Raw genomic sequence first — 21222 nt, forward strand, 5'->3', positions numbered from 1 at the left:
AAAATTGCAAAGTGAAATATTTTTTACCACACTCGAGGTAGTAATATTGAAATGTGATGGTTTCTCAAATACGTTCACCGTTATTGATTTTTCCATCTATTTTTAGCAGTTATCAATATAAATCAAAACAATATCTAAACTTTCAGCGTTTAAGAATATTCAACAGAAGTCTACCGCTATAGCCGCAGAACCTCCCATTGAGACTGAGTCGTACCAAATGACCTGAGTCCTCAGGCAAAACAGAGGTGCACCCACAGTTGGAGCAGGTCCTCACCGAGTATTGATTAGTGTTCAGTGAGCCACGTGGACTGTCACCCGTGAGGAGCTATGACCACGTGATAACGATAGAGCCGAAAGCCAAACCGGCTAATGTGAGACCGTACTGCTACGCCCAAGTGCAAAAAGGGGAGATAAAGCAGTTGTCTTACTAGCCAAGATTAAGAACAGAGAAATAAGTTTCCAAAAACAAAGAACAAAGGGAAAAGCAAAACCCCCAACAATTTGTCTTCCCTAAATCTCCAAGAACTCTTCTTCATGGAAATCGTAGAAGAGCAGTTCTGAAATCTCGTTTTTAAGGCTTCCTGGGTCAACCTGCCTTAAAAGCTTAAACCTCTTAATCAAAGACTAATGTGGTTTGTGTGCCTGCATATATGATTTCAAAAGCCTACAATTGAGGCTTCTTAAGTTACCTGCCTTGGAAGCTCAAGCCTCCTGTTAAAATAATCAAATACTAATGTGGTTTGTGTAACAAGATATTTATTACCAATTTTCAGTATCTAAATCCACAAAAGACATGAGGCTCACACCAAGACAATGTATTATTCAAAAACACCTCGTTATGCTTCAACCCTTCAAACACATCGATTGCAAAAAAAATCATTATACATTCCCTGGTCATAAGTCTTCGGGTTCTCACTGCGAAGCCCTCCTTATAACCATCATATTTATCAGATATGATATCTTTTTCATAAGTCACAACTTGCCACGGCACCTTTTCACCAAATGGCTTTTGTTAAACAAGGAACAAGAACAATAACTGCCATTGTTCCAGTACACGTGAAATGATAACTAGAGAACGCACATTGCTCTTTTTGGTGAAATTGTACCAAAGAATCAAGTTATATACAGAAATGGAGCAAGCATGAGATAAGCAATCAACCACCCCCAGTTTGATTGGATGACCTCTGATGCTAAAGCATCTGCACACTCCATTAGGCTCTATACATTTGAGGAAAGTCAACAATCAATGACAATGCAACATATGAAGTCATAGACAGATGAAGAGGTTCACAATAGCTTCGATATAACCCGGCAGGATGTCCAGAAGGCCATCGAGGCAGCCCTAAACAGTGCAGGGTTTTGATATATCCTGTAAAAAGAAACAGAGATTAGATGAATGCACACGTTTATTCACAAAACAAGCCAATGAGAAATGCAGCTCATCTACTCAACCTATAGCAAGTTGATCATAAACCTTCCATGCATCTATCAAGATATTAAGCAAGAAATACAAGACAACCAGTTCAAAAACATTCAAACGTAAGAATGTCCAATCATAATATGAGATTGTAGCAATTTTTTCTGAAAACACGACACCTGATCCAAAATTAGACGACCTAAGTTTGGTTTAATTGAGCCACTAAGTTCTCCATTAGGTTAATCAAATCCCAATCCATTAGTAGGTATAGGGCGTTTAGAAACTGTATTACCCTTGCCTCTCCATTCTTCTTTTTCTTTCTAATATCATTTTGTTATATGACCTTACCGGCTTACCCTCATTGCAAGTGTGTTTAACTTTAACATTGTTACTCTCTCTCTCTCTCTCTCTCTCTCTCTCTCTCTCTCTCTCTCTCTCTATATATATATATATATATATATATATATATATATATATATATATATATATATATATATATATATATATATATATATATGTGTGTGTGTGTGTGTGTGTGTGTGTGTGTGTGTGTGTGTGTGCAATGGACAGGATTACACATTTAACGGTTGGAGTGGAAAATAGGCATTTGCATAACTTTACAAAAACTAAACTAGATATTTTGAATTAGACCTGAAGGTGTGTTTTTTAATTTAGATTGAAAGTGAGATGGATGATAAAAATTATTCTCTGCTCTATACAAACTGCAACAAGTGTTTATCCAAACAAAATATCAGCATAAGATGTCCCAGTTCCGGCACATTGTGAAACCTCCATTATGTGTACTGCAGGCATGGTCAGAATATAGCTCATAAATAGTTGACAATTGATTCACTTGTGGCCATGTAAAAGCACGTACCTTTTACTCATGTTCATCCATTTCTATTCAAATCATCAAAATGATGTGCACGCATACAGCATCAAAATGAAACAATTTGCATATAGAAGACAACCCTCCTCTTAGGGCCCATTTGTTGCAAGATACATGTCTTTCCTATAGGTGAACCCATACAGCATCAAATGAAAGCAATTTGCATGTAGAAGATAACCCTACTCTTAGGGCCCATTTGTTACAACTTGCAAGAGATGTGCCTTTCATAAGGTACACAAAAAAGCTCCCACAGTCAGTGGGACTAGTGCAGGCAACCACTTCCCCAGATGGGGAGGCATAAAACAGTTTTCTGAGGAAAGGTAGCCCTACGAAATGGTGGGGCCGACTTGTCGGTGTTTGTCTCGCCCATGGTGGGAAAAGATTCTTTTTCCCATGAAACAAAAGAGCCTTTAGATGTATGCAGTGGAAGGACATACAAACACAACAGACAGTACATCCTGCACAGAGAACATAAAAAGAAGAGATATCTGTGAAGTCACATGGTGGCCATCCAAGGACACCGATGCTGCATTCTGTGCTTCCAACTCAGTTCAGATCTTTGAAGTTGATGAAGGCAAGCAACATCCACCAGCTGCCCCAGTGGAATGAATGGACTCCACTCTCCCTCTCTCAAAAATTGCATGGACACAAACATCTAACAGGAACTATGTAAAGCCTAACATTATCCATCAAACTTACCTGCTAAAAATAATATTAAAAGGGATTTTACAAGCTAAGTGGGACTTGCAGTACCAAATTCACGAAATCCAACCTTATGTAAGATAACGAGTTCTTTGGATTATCACCAAAAGAAGCTTCAAATGACTTCAATCAAAATACTGAAAAGAGAACACTCACAAGAACAACAAGGATTCATACAATAATACCCAAAAAGGGATATTCAATAAAGAGAAAAAAAGAATTTATTGAGTGGGTAAAAAACCCCTTACTAAAGTCATGATTTACAAATGGGAGAAGTCCCATATTTACAATACATAAGAGAGGCAGCTATAGGGAGTTATTGGGCTCCCTAGTACACTTTGCTTTTTGACTTTGGTCAAAAAAGCAAAGGGTCAAAAATGTCGAAAAAATAAAAATAAGAAAACTAAAAGAGCTATCCTAACTAGTTTTTAACTAGAAAACATAACTAAAGTAAAAAAGAAATTACATTATGGTATTATATTCTTAACACCTCCCCCCTCAAACTTCTGATTGAATAACCGAAAGTTTGTTCAAGAGAAAGTGAAATTGAGTAGCGGTGAGAGGTTTGGTAAAAAAAATCTGCCAGTTGATATTCTGAGGAAACATAGGAAAGATCAATGGTGCTATGTAGAAATTTCTATCGCACGTAGTGACAATCCGTTTCAATATGCTTGGTGCGTTCGTGGAATATCTGGTTGCTGGCAATATAAATAGAACTTTTGTTGTCACAGCATAGTCTTGATGCTCCTATACTTTCAACACCCATGTTATAAAGCAAGCGCCTTAGCCAGACTACTTCCATGGTGGTGGTAGTCATCGCCTTGTACTCGGCTTCAATTGACGAGAGAGAAACATTTTGTTGCTTCTGGCACCTCCATGAAATCAATGATTCTTCTAAAAAAACATAAAAAACAGTAGTTGAGTGTCGATTATTGGGATCATCTCCCCAATCTGCATCAGTATAAGCATTTAAATCTAAGAAAGAAGAAGTAGACAAGAAAATGCCTCAAAAAATAGATGTTTTGATATATCTAATAATGTGTAAAACTAAAATGAAGTGGATTGAATCTGATACACATGCAAGAACACACTTTCAATCAAGTAGAATACTTGATTGAATTAACAAAACCACCCACACAAGGGTCTTAACAAATTGTTATTGCATAAAAAGGTACTCAAAAGAGTAGTAAAAAATACATGGCCCATTGGGGCGTATTTATAATATAATGGGAAACAAGGGACTGAACATGTGACTGTTGGGGCTGCACCCAACGGTCACATTAGTGATCGTTGGGGCAGCTCCAACAGTCACATGAGCTGCCCCTTTTGTATAAAAAAAAAACAAAAACAAAAAAGTACAAAAGACAAAGAAAGTACAAAAGACAAAATAAAATGTCAGCCCATTAGGGGTTGATGCCTATTTGGTGAAAAGATCGAAATACCCCTAATAGGTATTTCAGTTTATATATATATATATATATATATATATATATATATATATATATATATATATATATATATAAACTATATCTTAACACCCCCCCTCAAACTCACGATGGAACAACCGAGAGCTTGCCAAGTAGGAAGTGAAATCTGGGTGACAAAAGCGCTTTGGTGAAGAAATCCGCTAGTTGATACTCTGATGGAACATAGGGCAATTGAGTCTTTCGCAGAAATTCTTCACGAACATAGTGACAATCCATTTCAATGTATTTTGTCCTCTCATGGAACATATGGTTGCTTGCAATATACACAACGCTCTTGTTATCACAGCATAATTTAGAGGGTTCTTTGATGTGGATTCTCAAGTCCTCCAGTAATTGTCGGAGGACACACTAACTCTGACGTGGTCATTGCCATGGCTTGATACTCAACTTCAGTTGAGGAGAGAGACACCTTCTGTTGCTTTTTGCATCGCCATGAGATTAGAGAGTCACCTACAAAAACACATAAACCAATAGTTGAGTGTCTAATTCTATCATTCACATCCCCTCCTCAGTCAGAATCTGAGTATGCAATGACTTCTAATGAGGAAGAGGATGACAAAAACAGTCTATGACTTATAGAGTTCTTAATATATCTAATGATTCTCATTACAGCAATCATATGTACTGTAGTGGGAGCATGCTGAAATTGACTGACCGAATGAATATCATGAGAAATATCAGGACGAGTAATAGAAAGGTAAGACAAAGCTCTAATCATTTGTCTGTATGGGGTTGAATCTTGCAGAGGTTCTCCATCATCCTTCTTTATTTTTGCATTTATGACCCCTGGAGTATCAACCTGTTTCTCATCTGAGAGTCTTGATCTCTCAATAATTTCTGTTGCATACTTAATCTGTGATAAAAAATAACCACGATGTGAGTAAGTCACTTCAATACCAAGAAAATATCTTTAAAAACCAAGATCTGTCATATCAAAGATATCTTTAAGCACATCTTTAATATGATTTACTCCATGCATATCACCTCCTGTGATTATCATATCACCTCCTGTGATTATCATATCATCCACGTAGAGTAGCAGTATGACCATCCCTGTATTGGAAGACTTAACAAACAATGCAGTGTCAGTAAAACAAGATTTAAAATGAAGTTGAGACATTAAATTACTTGATCTATCATACCAAGCTTTTGGAGTTTGTTTTAATTCATACAAGGCTTTTCGTAACCTAAGAGTTTTTCTATGTGCTAAATTCAAACCTGGTGGAGGATCCATGTAGACCCCTTCATCTAAATTACCACTAAAAAAATATTTTTTACATCCATTTGAAAGATAGTCCATTTTTTAATTGATGCTATAGATATAAGGAATCTGACAGTTGTCATTCGAGCAACTAGAGAAAAGGTCTCATCATAGTCAATTCCATATTCTTGACTATATCTCTTAGTTACTAATCGAGCTTTATATCTTTCTAATGTCCCATACCATTTAGTTTTAATTTTGTAAACCCATCTAACCCTATAGTTTTTCGTCATTTGGGTAATGTTTGAATTTCTCAAGTTTTTGCTTTTTCTAAAGCTTCTAATTCATCATTCATCGCTTTAATCCATTCTTGATGGTTTTTTGCTTCATAATAGGATGTGGTTCAGTATATGAGTGTATAGCCATTAAACATGCTCGGTATCTTGCTTCAAATGAATCATAAGACACAAATCTACTAGGGGCCTTGGAAATTTTTATTGATTTTCTAATACTAGCAGAGTCTACATCTTGATTTTGTGAGTATCTTTCTAAGGCACATGGTGGGTGATCTTTGGTCCGCTGAGTGTATGTTTGTATGGTAGTATGAAGTGGGTCGATATTATCAAGACCATTGTCTACATTTTCACTTATATCATGAGTGTCTTCATTTTCACTCTCATGCTCATTACGAATGTTTTCACACCCATCATGTTCATTGATAAGATAAAAAAAAATGAATAATCATAGTTTTCTTGGATTTTTTCTTTGCTAAAACCATCTTCATTTTCCAGAAATGTAACATTTCATGAAACATATAACCTGTTTCTTTCCATGTCATAGCATCTATATCCCTTTTGATTTTCAACATAGCCTAGAAAAACACAAGGGATTGCTTTTGGGGAAAGTTTGCCATTTCTATGGGTAAGAACAAAACATTTACATCCAAAGACTCTCGACCTTTTATAATCGAGGGAGATTTTAAACATATTTTCAATGGAAGATATATTTTCAATAGTTTTTGAAGGCATTCTATTTATCAAATAAACTGTCGTAAGAGCGGCTTCGACCCAAAATATTTTTGGAATATTTCTTGATATAAGAAGTGTTCTAGTGGTTTCAACAATATGTCTATGCTTTCTTTCAGCTAGACCATTTTGTTGAGTGTATGAGCAAGATTTTTTATGTATAATCACATTTAGGTCAAGAATTTTTTTGAATTCTTTTGATACAAATTCCCCCCTGGAATCAGATTTAAAAATTTGAATGTTGGTTTCGAATTGAGTCTTTACATAAAAATAGAATTTTTTAAAGCATTCAAATACTTCTGATTTTTGCTTAAGAAAAAATATCCAAGAATGTCTACTATAGTCATCTACAAATACAACATAGTTATTGAGATTTCTCCCATTCTCATTCTTCACAAAGTGAGGAGGCTTGTAACTCCTAGTGTGATTACCGGGCTTAGACATAGCAAGAACGGTTTCTTCATCTATTGAAGCGGATGGCTTTTTTAATCTATTCTCTTCCATAGTCAATTCTTCAAGAGTTTCGACTATGGATGGCATACCTCCTCTATAAAGGAGAGCCAATCTTGTTTCCTCAAATTCGGGCCTAAGCTAATTCACAAATTGGTAGAAATGCACTGTTTTAATTTGATTTTCACAAAGTTCTACATCTTGAAGACAATGCCATTTTGACTCAAGAAGAGTCAATTCATCCCATAATAGAGAGATAACATTGTAATATTCTCTAATATTCATCTTTCCTTGAGTCATGCTTCTTACTTTATTTTGGACATTGCATACGTGGGCAATATATTTAAGACTATACATGTCCTTAAGACATTTTCAAGCATCACTAGCAAATCAAATTTTGCTAAGCTAGAGCATTTATGAATATCAACACTATTGATGAGTCATCCAATAATTTTAGAATGACCCATCCCTCCACTCTTTCCATTTTTTCTCATAATCGGAAACGACTTTACCCATTTCCTCACCTTGAAGAGCAACCTCCTTCCCATTCTCAATTTTCGTAAGAACGAGCTTGGGCGCTTTTTCGATATCATCCACCAAATCCCATAACCCCTTTTCCCATATTTTGTGTTTTACTATGGATGCCCACATCACATAGTTGGTATTGTTTAGGTGTACGGGAATGGAGATTATAACTTCTCTCATTCTCCATTTCTTTACAATGAAAAGAGAAAGGGTAAAGAAAGAGATAGTGAGAAGAAGAGAGAAAGATAGAGATACAAGACTTGTTTGAGAAATGGCACGCTTCTCGATGCAACAATCCTTGATTTGCTGTAGCTGCTAAGCCCACGATCCTCCTTTTGATATCGTCATGATCTTTCTTTTAGAAAAAATGTCTTTGGATCACCAAAGCTCTGATACCATGAAATGAAGCGGATTGAATCTGATACACATGATTGAATTAACGAAACCACCCACACAAGGGTCTTAACAAATTGTTATTGCATAAAAAGACACTCAAAAGAGTAGTAAAAAATACATGGCCCATTGGGGCTTATTTATAATACATTGGGAAACAAGGGACTGAACATGTGACTGTTGGGGCTGCTCCAACAGTCACATGAGCTGCCCCTTTTGTATAAAAAAAACAAAACAAAAAAGTATAAAAGTCAAAGAAAGTACAAAAGACAAAATAAAATGTTAGCCCATTTGGGGCTGACGCCTATTTAGTGAAAAGACCGCAATACCCTTAATGGGTATTTCGGTTTACATAGCTATATATATATATATATATATATATTAACAAAAACAACTCCAATATGAATAATGGTAGAAGCATGTTGAAATTGACTCGTTGTGCGAGCGACATGCGCAATGTCAGGTCTTGTAATGGAAAGATATAATAGTGCCCCAACAAGTTGTTTGTAAGGTATTGGATTTTCAAGTGGTTCTCTATCATCAATTTTCATTTTGACATTTACAATTTTGGGAGTGTCAACGTGTCTTCCATTTGAAATACCCGACCTGACAACAATATCTAGAGCAAATTTAGATTGAGTTAGCAAATAGCCTCTAAAAGAATACGCAACTTTTATGCCAAGAAATAATTTTAAAAACATAAATCACTCATTTTAAAGTGTGTTTTGAGAAACTTTTTAATATTGTTAACTCTTTGTTTATCACTTCCAGAGATGATCATGTCATCAATATAGATGAGAAGAATGGTAATACCTGTATCAGAATTCTTAAAAAACAAAGTTGTGTCAATAAGACGATTTAAAACCAAAATCAAACATAACCTGACTAAACTTATCATACCAGGCTTTTGGGGCTTGCTTAAGTCCATACAAAGCCTTATTTAAACGAAGAGTTTTTCCTTTAGGAATATTGATACCAGGCGGTGGGTTCATGTACAATTCTTCAACCAGGCTTCCATTGAGAAATGCATTTTTGACATCTATTTGATAAATATGCTATTTCTTTAGAGAAGCAAGAGCTATTAGGAGCCTAACGGTAGTCATCCTAGCGACTAGGGCAAAGGTTTCTTTATAGTTTAGTCCATATTCTTGGTTATAGCCTTTGACAACTAATCGGGCTTTAAACTTCTCAAGAGTGCCACCACTCTTTGTTTTAACTTTGTACACCCATCAACAACCAATAGGTTTTTTTTTTATGGAATGTCTTGAATAGTTCAGGTATTTGCCTTTTTCTAAGGCTTCTAATTATGTTGTCATAGCTTTAACACATTTGTGTTGTTCTTTAGCTGTGGCATAGTTAAAAGTCTCTTTGAAGGAGTGTATTAAAGCAATATAGGCTTGATACTTTAGTCAAAACGACTCATAGGACATAAACTTTTCAGGAACTTTTGACACTCTAGATGACTTTCTAGTTGATGTTTGGTCTTGTTCTTTAGTATATTTTTCAAAAGCACATGTTTTTCTAAAATTCTCCGCCTAGAATATTGAATGCAATCTTGATTACCACCAAATGATTCTGTACTTATCATATCATTTTGATCATCTTGACTTTCCTCAATGTCTCCTTCATTAATTTTTGGAACTAAGTCCAACAAGAAAAAATACTCATCTATTTTCATAGGATTCTCAATTTCAAAAGAACTTTCCTTTTCTAAGAATGATACACTTTTTTATACATATAATTTTTTAGTTTTAAGATCAAAACACTTGTAGCCTTTTTGGTAACTCGCATACCCTAAGAAGGCACAAAGAATAGCTCATGGAGAGAGTTTATCATTTTTATCTGTAAAAACAAAACATTTACACCAAAAAATCTTCAACCTAGAATAATCAAGAATTTGCTTAAAAAGTTTTTCAACTGGAGAAATATTGTTTAGTGAGGAAGATGGCATCATGTTGATAAGATAAACTACAATTAAAGTGGCTTCGGCCTAAAAGGTTTTTGGTACTTGATATGTAATGAGTAAAGTTCTTGTTGTTTCTATAATATGCCTATGTTTTCTTTCTGCTAAACCATTTTGTTGAGTATAGGGACATGATTTTTTATGTGTAATACTGTTATCATTGCAAAATTTTACTTTTGCAAGTCAAACTAACATTTGAAAAAGATTTTGAAAATAACTCGCATCTGTTTTAAAATGCAGGATAATTTCGAAGAATGAGACTCGCCCGTCGGTACGAGGTTCAACCGTTCATGGCACCATAATCAGGGGTAATTGAACCAAGGATCAATTGCTTTACTTAACTTGTCTAAATCAATGTTCTATTCCTAAATGCACAAAGAATCAGGCATGTGCTATGAATTTCAGAAAATGCAGATCGAAAATATGATATATGCTTCAAAGGTTTGGAAATACTTGTAAATATTTACAGATGAAGACATCTTGAAAATCGTGAATTATGTTTGAGAAGCCTCTTTGAAAGTCTATTTCTTAAGAAAAGATCGAATTCTGAGAAAACTTTGAAGATTTTTTTGAGAAAATCGATTTTTCTAAGTTTTGAACCCTTGAATTGATCAAAAGGATGAGCGCGTAGCCCTGTGAAAATCATTCATGATGCAATCTAAACCTAGATGAATGAATGAATGTAACTTGCAAAAATATTTTCTGAAGAATTCGAGAAAATCATTTGAAAAAAAAAATTATGTACCTTATAGAATTTTGATGAAATAAATTCTCTACATATCCCTGATTATGGCCACGAATATGTATTGAATAATACCTCATTTGGTTCTAAAAGGAAAAAATACTTGAAAAAAACTTTGAAATATGCAATGATTTCTGAAGATGCCTAAGAGTGTAGGTCATTTGTGGCTTAAAAAAAGATGATAAATCTGAGTTTTGTTTGTATTCTCACTATGACCACAAATACGAAACCCACAGAGTTTATCAACTCCTTAGAAGCTGGTGTACGTGTCATTCGTGTAGACCATGGTGAATTTGAATATGCATGAATCATCATCCATCACACATTAACATTATTGAAAAATAAAACTATATGCAATGCAATCCTATTCTAAGCAGGAAAAGTAAATTCTTATTCCAAATTTATAATTATAATTTACATAAAAAGGGAAAATAAAATAAAATACACTCTTGAATGTCCTTGCAAAACTAGCAAACTTGTTAGTGAAAATATGTTGGCCTTTCTAGATTTATCCAGTAATATCTGAAAATTACTGGATTTATCTGGATATAAGCCCTTTTCCATGTTTCCCTAAGATAAACATAATAAAATATAATATAAAATTGAATAAATAATAAAGATAAACAACTTTGAAATTTGAAATTCGAAATTTAGAGAAAATGACAAAAATAAACCTGAAAACAAGACTATGGCCTTGAAATCAGGGTTTTCAGAAAAGATTTTGGTAAAACTTTAGATTTAGGACTCAAATGGATTCAAATAAAAGCCAAATCGGGTATGAAGTACCATAGCATGAATATAAACATGATCAAACATTTAAAAACATGAAACTTTTTATAAAAAAATCGAAATATCACAAAAGCAGTGACTTTCGCCAGTGTTTTACTCGAATCGGGACTCCGCGGGCACCCTGTTTTCATGATTTAATCAAATAATATATCAAATAAACTCAAAAATCTGTAAAAATCAACATGGATAGTTCTGATAACCCTAAAATTAAATTGCATTAAAAAATTATATAATTTTGACATTAAATGAGTGTAGCTGAGATGCATATGCTGAGATGGATGTGTGGAAATACAATAAAAGATAAGTTTCAGAACGAGGAGATACATAAGAAGGTAGGCGTTGCACCCATTGAAAATAAGATGAGAGAGAATCGTTTACGGTGGTTTGGACATATTCGACGAAGGCCTAATGATGCTCCAGTTAGAAGGATGGAGAAATGGGAAAATATATTAGTTAAAAGAGGTCGAGGTAGGCCTAAGAAGACATGGATGGAGGTGATAAGAAAGGATATGAATGCTTTGAACCTCACCGAGGACATGGCATTGGATAGAAATGAATGGAGGAGAAGGATTCATGTGGAAGACCCATAATGATTTTCTTTGTTGGTTCATATCACCGACCCCAATTGTTTTGGGATGAAGGCGTAGTTGTTGTTGTTGTTGCAAATGGTTTCAAAACAGAGTAAAAATCACCGAATGAAAATCAGAAGATTTACAAATAGAGTCCTAAGCGAACTGAAACTCTAGATCAGAGTCCTAAACTAACTAAAACTCTAAAACTTAGGTTTTTGAAAGCCAAATGAAGAAGTTTTTGAAAGATTTTCTCAAAATAAATAAAAATAAGTCAGAAAAAGCAATCAGGGTTAGAGTCCTAACTTAACCGAAACTCTGAAATAGAGTCTTAAATCAACTGGAACTCTGCGAAATGGACTAATTTTTTAAAACAAATGAAGAGAATGAAAATGGAAGTAGAAACAAAAATTAGAATGAAGTCCTAACCGGATTAGGACTCTGGGACAGAGTCCTGATCGGACTGAAACTCTAGATTTTTTTTGTTTTTCTGACAATAATTGAGAGAGTTTTTAGAAAACATGTGAAAATAGGATGAAATTTGAAATCAGAATTAGAGTCCTAATCCAACTGAAACTCTAAAACATAGCCCTAGTTCAACTAAAACTCTAAAATTTTGGGTTTGTTTTCGAAAAACAAAATAAAGGTAACAGATGAAATCATGGTAGAGTTCTGAACCGATTGAGACTCTGGGACAGAGTCCTGATTCGACTGAAACTTTAGAATTTTGCTTCTTTTAAAAAACAAATGAAAGAATTTTCGAAAACAAGTGAAAATAGCGACAAGCAGTGAAATCAGAATAGAGTTCTGACCCGACCGGAACTTTGGGGACAGAGTCCTAATTCAATTAAAACTCTAGAATTTTGGCATTTTTGAAAGATGAATAAAGGAGTTTTAAAAGGTGTTCTCAGAATTTGATAAAATGAGCTGAAAAACGAAGTTAGGGTCAGAGTCCTTATCAAACTGGGACTCTGGGATAGAGTCCTAATTCGACTAAAACTCTCAGAATTTTAAACAAATAAGGAGGTTTTAAAAACTTTTTCCCAAAAATAGATAAAAACAAGGTGAAAACTAAAATCAGAGTTGGAGTCCTGATCCAACTGTGACTCTGAGACAGAGTCCTAATTCGACTAAAACTCTTAAAATTTAGGGTTTTCTAGAAAACAAATGAGAGGATTTTAGAAAACAGGTAAAAATAAGATAAAAATTGAAGTTAGGTTCAGAGTCCTGATCCGACTAGGACTCTGGGGAAGAGTCCTAATTCGACTAAAACTTTGAGAATTTTTGGTTTTCTGAGAATTTAGAAAGGACTTTTGAAAATGAAATCAGGATAGAGTCCTGATTCGATTAGAACTCTAAGGCAGAGTCCTAGTCCAACTGAAACCTTAAAATTTTGGCCAAAATGAAAGGTTTTAAAAGGTTTTCTCGAAAAGAGATAAAAATAGAAGTGAAAAGTAGAGTCATGATCCGACTGAAACTCTAGAAAAGAGTCCTAATCCGACTGAAACTCTGAGATTTTAGCAAAAATGACAGGAATGGACAAGGGATAAGACTACCTTTGATTTAAAACGAAAATAAAAATTTGAAAAAGGTTTAAAAAGTAAAAAGATAAAGTCCTAATCTAACTAGGACTCTGAAAATTTGAGAAATTTGAAGAATCTAGAAGCGACATCACCTAAATGGGTCTCATCTGAGAACTGAGATCAGTTAAAAATTGATTTTAAAATGAATCCAGATCGTTGTGCAAAGGAAATATTTTGAAATAAAAGAACATAAGATCCTGAGGGTTAACAAATGGCAAAATGCCGATTTAAAAACCCAGGTATTTGGAATTGATTTTGAAAGAAAAGTTTTAAAATCGAATGTGGATTAAATATTTTGAAAAACCAGAGTGTTGGATCTCAAAAATGCCATGAAATGATATAAGTTGATATGCCAAATGCATGTAGTGATATGCAATGACACATGAAATGTAAACCCTGGATGAGGGACTTGGAATCCCGAACCCCTGGCAGACACAAAGGATTGAAAATTCTCATCTAAGGATGAGAACTGATAATTGAAATTGAGCCAAAATGAGGATTGAATCTTGATTGTAGGATGAAGTATTGAAATTTATTATAAAATTTGGGCTATGAACAACCCTGACTCAGATATTGACCAGCTGGTTCCCTGAAGGTTGTAGAGAGTGGGTCCCAGTGGCAAAGAGAAAGGCTTATTAATGAAGGTGAAAAATTTAGAGTGTTTGCAAATACCGTATAGGTTCAAATAATCTTTGAATTCTTTTGATAAAAACTCCCCCCTAAATCAGTGTGAAATATTAAAATATCATTCTTAAATTGATTTTTGACTAGATTGTGAAATATTTGAAAAAGTGAGAAAACTTTGGATTTATGTTTAAGAAAAAAAATCCAAGTATGTCTTATAAAGTCATTTACGAAAATTACATAATACATGAAACCTCCTTTTGATACAATAGGTGCGGATCCCCAAACATCTGAATGTACTAAAAGTGGTTGAGAAGAAACAAAGGTCCTTTCTTGAAAAGGTAGTCTTTTTATTTTTCCAAGAATGCATTTTTCACATGTAAAAGCTTCAAAATTACAAAACTTTTTCATCTTTGAAAAAAACTGAATCTTGAATATACTAGGATGACCAAGTCGCTTGTGCCATAGATCCAAGTCTATTTTCTGAACATTACAAAATAATGTACTCTTGGGTATGTCCAAAAAATCTATGTAGTACAAGCCTCCTTCTCTGTGGCATTCTCCAATCAGCTTCCCTGACTAGTGATCTTGCACTCGACAATCACAGGAGAAAAATGAAACATTATACTCATGATTAGTTAATTGAGAGATAAATAAGAGATTTAGGTTGAGTTTAGGAATATATCTAATTTGTGGAATACAAAATCTTTTTGAATTTTGGAAAATATTTTCAAAATTGTAGATTCCTTTGATTTCAAGAGATGTTCAATCAGCGGTAAAAACATTCGACCCACTTGAGTTATAACATTTGGATAACATATTTATATTTGGTGTCATATAAAATGAAGCACCTGCGTTAAGAAGCCAAAGAGATTTACTGGAATTGAAAATGCCAACGGAAGAAATTTCAGCTCCAATGGATGAGGATGTTCCTTTGAGAAGTGGTTGAAGTGCCTCCACCAATTACGCTAGAGACATGCTTCCAATAGATGACTCACTTGAATCTTGCAGGGATTCGACCGTAGCTACCTTTTCATAGTGTAACGCCCCAAAAATCCAGGACTTGTAACTTTTTAGAAAAGTTTAGAAAGCTTTGAAATCATACAATAATCAAAGTTTAAATAATACTTCAGCGGAAAATGATATTTTTAAAACCACAAGTCAATGGATCTTGAGCACATTACAGCGTAAACTTTCCTTTTGTCAAATCCCGCACAACCATTGAAATCAAATGATTTAGAAACAGAGTTTCAATAATTGAGAATTCATTTGTTGAAACCAAGAAGAAGCTTACTAAAACAGTTTTATTAACTCACGGTTTAATAAAAGAGAAATTTTGAAACACACTTTATACCAAATTTACCAACATGTCCTCAGGAGCGAAACGTCAAGGAAAAAGCTCTATCTTGACCTCATCACGCCATCATGCCATCGCAGACTGTATCACCTATCCAAAACCTGCCCATAAAATGGGTCAGTTTCACTAAAAACTGGTAGGTGCACAGACAAGACAATATTGAACATAATTAAGCAGAATAATTTAATATGTCAAGTAGACAGGCAATTAGATAGCAATTTGCTTTCAGCAGAGTCATAGAGCAAACTATCATGAGCATAATACAAGCATTTCACTGGCACAAGTAGGCTAACTATTACAAGCAAAGCACTGCACAAGAAAGTTAACTAGCAAAATACAATGCTTCATCAACCACACACACAATTCCATAAGTATTGAACCGGTTGTACCCTATAACTTTCATACGTGCATAACTGAAGACATTGTGTGATCGGATTTAAATTATGTTTCGATATTAACTGGCCAAGCGGGTACGCACAAGACACGACTCTAGAAACAGCCTAGACTGATCCGGGGGTTTATTATGCTATGTATTTTATGATAACCCGGATAGCTGACTTAGTCCGCACCTAAGGGGACGGTCGGTGACCAAGAGAGAAATCCCCAAAGCAGCATAAACAATGGATGCATCCCAAACATGGAGAGCTACCACCTAGGATAATTATGGTAGTCCCATTCCCCTAACTCCGATGACTGGGGAAGCCGAGTCTTTTGCTCGTAACTGCCATTAATGGCCTGTCCATCGAAGTTTTGTACCTTCCTGTCCTCTCTCCTGACAGGAGTCAGCGATTCGAATGAGTACATCAGGGGTAGTTAACTGAAGACTCATTCTACATACTCTGGTCTTTCGACCCACTCGAGTATCTTACCGGTGAAGGCGAAAACATCACTTATTTAGGTGATCACAACATTTTGTTATTTGCGTTCTTCGAGGTTGCCACAACCTACTCATCCAATCATCGCAACGTAAGAAGACGTACTTGTCAAAAGTACGGTCGTACATGTCATAAGTACGACTACGATGAAAGGGATATGGTTCCACAAAAGAAACCCCAACAGATGTTATCTGCAAAAGAATTAATACAACACAGCCTGACAAGATAAATCTTGAATTCACTTCAACAACATTTTTCATATTTCATGATGCAAGGTCATCTCGGATCTCTCGTCCGATCAACAAAGTACTTAACATGTTGTGCATGTCTAAAAGTACGCTATACTGAACCAGGGAGGTTTGTGGGCTTCTCAAAAGGGATACCCAACACACAACTTCATAACAACTCAAAGAATATAAAAGTGCTCATTTGGCACGATTCATCCTTAAAAGCCATAATGCCACATTAAGTCATTCACACAAGACACAACACTATCAATCTTACATCCAAAATTTATCTTAGTATCGACAAGTTACACTAGATTGATACATAAAGAATGGGTCCTTCAACAGAACCCCACTCATTCATATGCTCATGCCCCTGATCGGGGTTATTCAAAATGAGCCGCAACTTGAGTCAAGGTTATAAAACATTTCTCCCAAGTGTGTGGACTTGGGAGGGGCCAAATGTGACTTCGCAATCCTGCAAGACTTAATCATACTTTGCAAAAGTTGTGCATTTTGAAGAGCCCTGGGTTTGCAGAAGGAAATCCTCTTTAAAAGAACTATAGTGCACAAGTGCAACTTCTAGTGTTTTGAAAACAGGTGATAACAGGATAGGCACAAGACTACATTTATGTAAGTACATATTTACCATGAGTGTGAGCATATGCAGGTTATAACATGTCAACAAACAACTCTCGACCTGCGATGCCGCACATCGAGGGAAAAGCACATAAGTAATACATGAGGTACCAAAACCATACATTGACCACTTAGACAGGCAAACACATAAGGTCATAAGTAATACACGAGACACAAGGTCGTACCTCACTCAAAGGAAACGTGCAGGCAAAAATGGATGCAAGCAAACAAGGGCATATGTATTTCAAGAAATACGAAACCACACCTCAAATTCATAAACACTACGCAAAATAATAATCGAATAATGAAATTGTACATCCACCCATAGAAAGGTACAGGCAAGTATACATGCAAGCAATTTAGGGCATAAGTATTGCAAAAAGTGCGAAACCACCTTCAACACGTAAGCAAATACACAAATTAATACTCGAAGAGTAAAACCGTACCTCGACTCATAAACATGGAGACAAGAATAATAAGTCACGCAACAGCAGTATAAATCTAAGTACAACTAGCATAGACATTTTAATTATTTCAACTTAATTAGATCTTATTGCCCCTTGTGCGACTTTACCCTACCTTGGGATGTCGTGCAACTGCGTACGCCTACGCGTGAGGATAATATGAGGGTTGAGCCGCAGAGCACGATCGAGACCTGTTGCGTAAATCTGCAAGAGTGCGAAACATTTAATTAAGCTAATCTAATTAATGGTGCGATGAGGATATGGGTAGGTTTAGGCGACAGGGACGAGCCACTGCCGAAAACAGCAAGGCGGCAGGGGCCCTCGGCTCCTTCCGACAGAACAATAAAATAACAGGGGCTTCGGCCCCTACCTGACGAGGAAGCGAAGGGCAAGGGCCTCTACCCCTGCCAAACAAGGTCACGCATGGCAGGGGCATCGGCCCCTACCTGACAAAACAGCTGACAGGGGCCTCGGCCAATAGTTGATGAAAGTCTTTATACCAACAACTTATAGTTGATGAAAGTCTTTTTTAATGGTACACTCATTTACATTAAGACTTATACCAACAACTAACGTGTTCACATTAGAGTCCTTGTCAACGTGAGAGCACACATGGAGCTTCACTTTATGTATGCTCTCTTTATCTACGGTGGAGCTTAGTCCAGGATGTGGACCTGGGTTTCAATCTGAATCTGTCAACTTTACATTCTCCCCTTAAACCTACCTCCAAGCGGTTAAGCTTGGCTCTGAAATAACTGAACTTGGGCCAAAAAGCGGCTTAGTCAAGAAATCAACAACTTGTTCTTGGGAGGAAACAAATTGAACATCAATTTCACCTCTAGCAACATTCTCTCCCACAAAATGATAATCAATTTTGATGTGCTTAGTTCATGCATGAAACACTAGATTAACAACAAGATATATGGCACCAAGATTGTCATACCATAAGATAAGAACTTCACAAGGGAGGACATCCAATTCTGATAATAATTGTTTGAGTCAGGTTAGCTCAGATGTTGCACCTGCAAAGAATTTACATTATGCTTTTGTGTTGAACTTGGCAGCAATATGTTGTTTAGTGAGCTCCATGATAATAGATTGGTTTTCATATAAGTCAAATAACCACTTGTAGATTTATGATCATCTGACAGTATTAGAAAACACCGACAATAAAAAAGAGGGAACCCTTTTGATTTATAGACCCAGACTAATTATGTCTTTCAAATAATGCAGAATTTGTTTAATGTGGGCCCAATGGTCTGGGCTAGGTTCATGCTAGAGACATGCTTCCAATAGATGACTCACTTGAATCTTGCAGGGATTCGACCGTAGCTACCTTTTCATAGGATTTCTTAAATTTTGGATAGTAAGTCTTTACATGCCCTAGTTCTCGACAATAATAACAAATGACTTTTCTTTTTTTTCAATTCATTTCCTTATTTTTTATCATTTGTCCACCCATAGTGTGGAGGTTTGTATGTACGAATATGATTTTTCGGTTTAGATACGACTAAAAGCGAGTCATCATCACTCTTAAAGATTCTTTTCTTGAGCCTATTTTCTTCGATACTTAACTCTTCTATTGTGTCTTTTATGGAAGGAACATTTCCTCGATGAAGAAGAACGGATTTGGTTGATTCAAACTCCGATCTTAACCCATTAATAAATTAAAAAAAATGTTTTGCATTCATTTGATTTTGGCAGAGTTCTATGTCTCGTAGACAATGCCACTTTGGTTCAAGGAGAGTCAATTCTTTCCATGACTCAGATAAGCTATTATAGTATTCTCTAATATTTTTGTCCCCTTGAACCATATTGCGAACTTTGTCTTGAAGGTTGTACACATGTATAGTGTCTTTAAGAGAATACATTTTCTTAAGATAGTCTCACACATCGTTAGTATATTCAAACTTTGCAAGGCTTGAGCATTTTTTATGTCAACACTACTTATGAGCAAAGACATAATCTTGGCATGTCCCATCCTCCATTCTTTCCACTTTTTTCGTAAGTGGTAATGGCTTTGTTTTTCTCAACCACGGTAAGAAGTATTTCTTTCTCTCCTTCCACTTTTGTAAGAATTAGTTTAGGTTCCAAATCGGTACCATCAACTAATCCCCATAACCCTTTTCCCCATATGAGGTGCTTCATTATCGAATCCCATGTAATATAGTTGGAATCATTAAGCTTGATGGGTTTAACGGTGACATTATCATTGTCATCCATTTTACAAGGTTAAAAGTAAAGAGAGAAAAGAGAGGATAATAAGTACTCCACCACTGATAGTGAGTGCAAGTGCTCCTCGAAGTTCTTTGCACGATCCCGATAGAACTTAACTCCCTTTCCGAAAAATTGAGTGGCACCAAAAAATTTAAGTGGCATGTTTTCCGATGCACCGAAAACAAACTTAGCTTGATCACCAAGCTCTGATACCATGTAAGATAACGAGTTCTTTGGATTATCACCAAAAGAAGCTTTAAATCACTTCAATCAAAATACCAAAAAGAGAACACTCACAAGAACCACAAGGATTAATACAATAATACCCAAAAAAAGGATATTCAATAAAGAGAGAAAAAGAATTTATTGAGTGGGTAAAAAAACCCTTACTAAAGTCATGCTTTACAAATGAGAGAAGTCCCATATTTATAATACATAAGAGAGGCAGCTATAGGGAGTCGTTGGGCTCCCAACAGCTCTAAATAGAGCCGTTGAGAGTCCAACGACTCCCTAGTACATTTTGCTTTTTGACTTTGGTCAAAAAAGCAAAGGGTCAAAAATGTCTAAAAAATAAAAATAAGAAAACTAAAAGAGCTATCCTAATTAGTTTCTAACTAGAAAACATAACTAAAGTAAAAAACAAAAAAGAAATTATATTATGGTATTACATTTTTAACACCTTATACATGATAAGGTCAATATAAAGCAAATAGTCATCAACATAAATCTCCCTAAACGACCTTAATTAAAAGTCTAAAACCAAATATCAGTCAGCAGTTGGTGATGGAGCACCACAAACCCCACTGTTCCTAAGGATGTAAACGGTTCGGATTCGGGTAGGATCTAGGCATTACCAAGTCCGACTTAATCGGGTTTGGCTTAATCGGATTCAGGTGGAAAAATATAAACATGGAATGAGTAGATGGACATAAGATAAAGTATATATCTAGGTGAAAATGAATCATAGAACACACCTATTAGGTGGCCTAAAGGTTCTATTTGACTTCCTAATACTAGTTTCTTCACAAGTTTGGTTATGAGAATACCTATCAAGTGCACATGAAGGATTTACTACAGTTCTTCTGGA

At 35.5% G+C, this 21222-nt stretch overlaps 1 protein-coding gene across 1 annotated transcript in view; it reads right to left on the reverse strand.

Annotated features, from left to right (window-relative positions):
* Window positions 1-915: 915 nt before the first annotated feature.
* Window positions 916-21222, reverse strand: part of LOC149816013 (uncharacterized) — a 36196-nt gene continuing 15889 nt past the window's right edge. The window contains exon 6 of the mRNA XM_089987082.1: window positions 916-1369. Within this exon, the coding sequence (XP_089843208.1) occupies window positions 1288-1369 (82 nt within the window). The 3' untranslated portion in view covers window positions 916-1287. The remainder of the gene's footprint in view (window positions 1370-21222) is intronic.

This window comes from Nuphar pumila, chromosome 14 (genome assembly GCF_984573655.1).
Source record: "Nuphar pumila chromosome 14, dmNupPumi1.hap1.1, whole genome shotgun sequence".
NCBI lineage: Eukaryota > Viridiplantae > Streptophyta > Magnoliopsida > Nymphaeales > Nymphaeaceae > Nuphar > Nuphar pumila.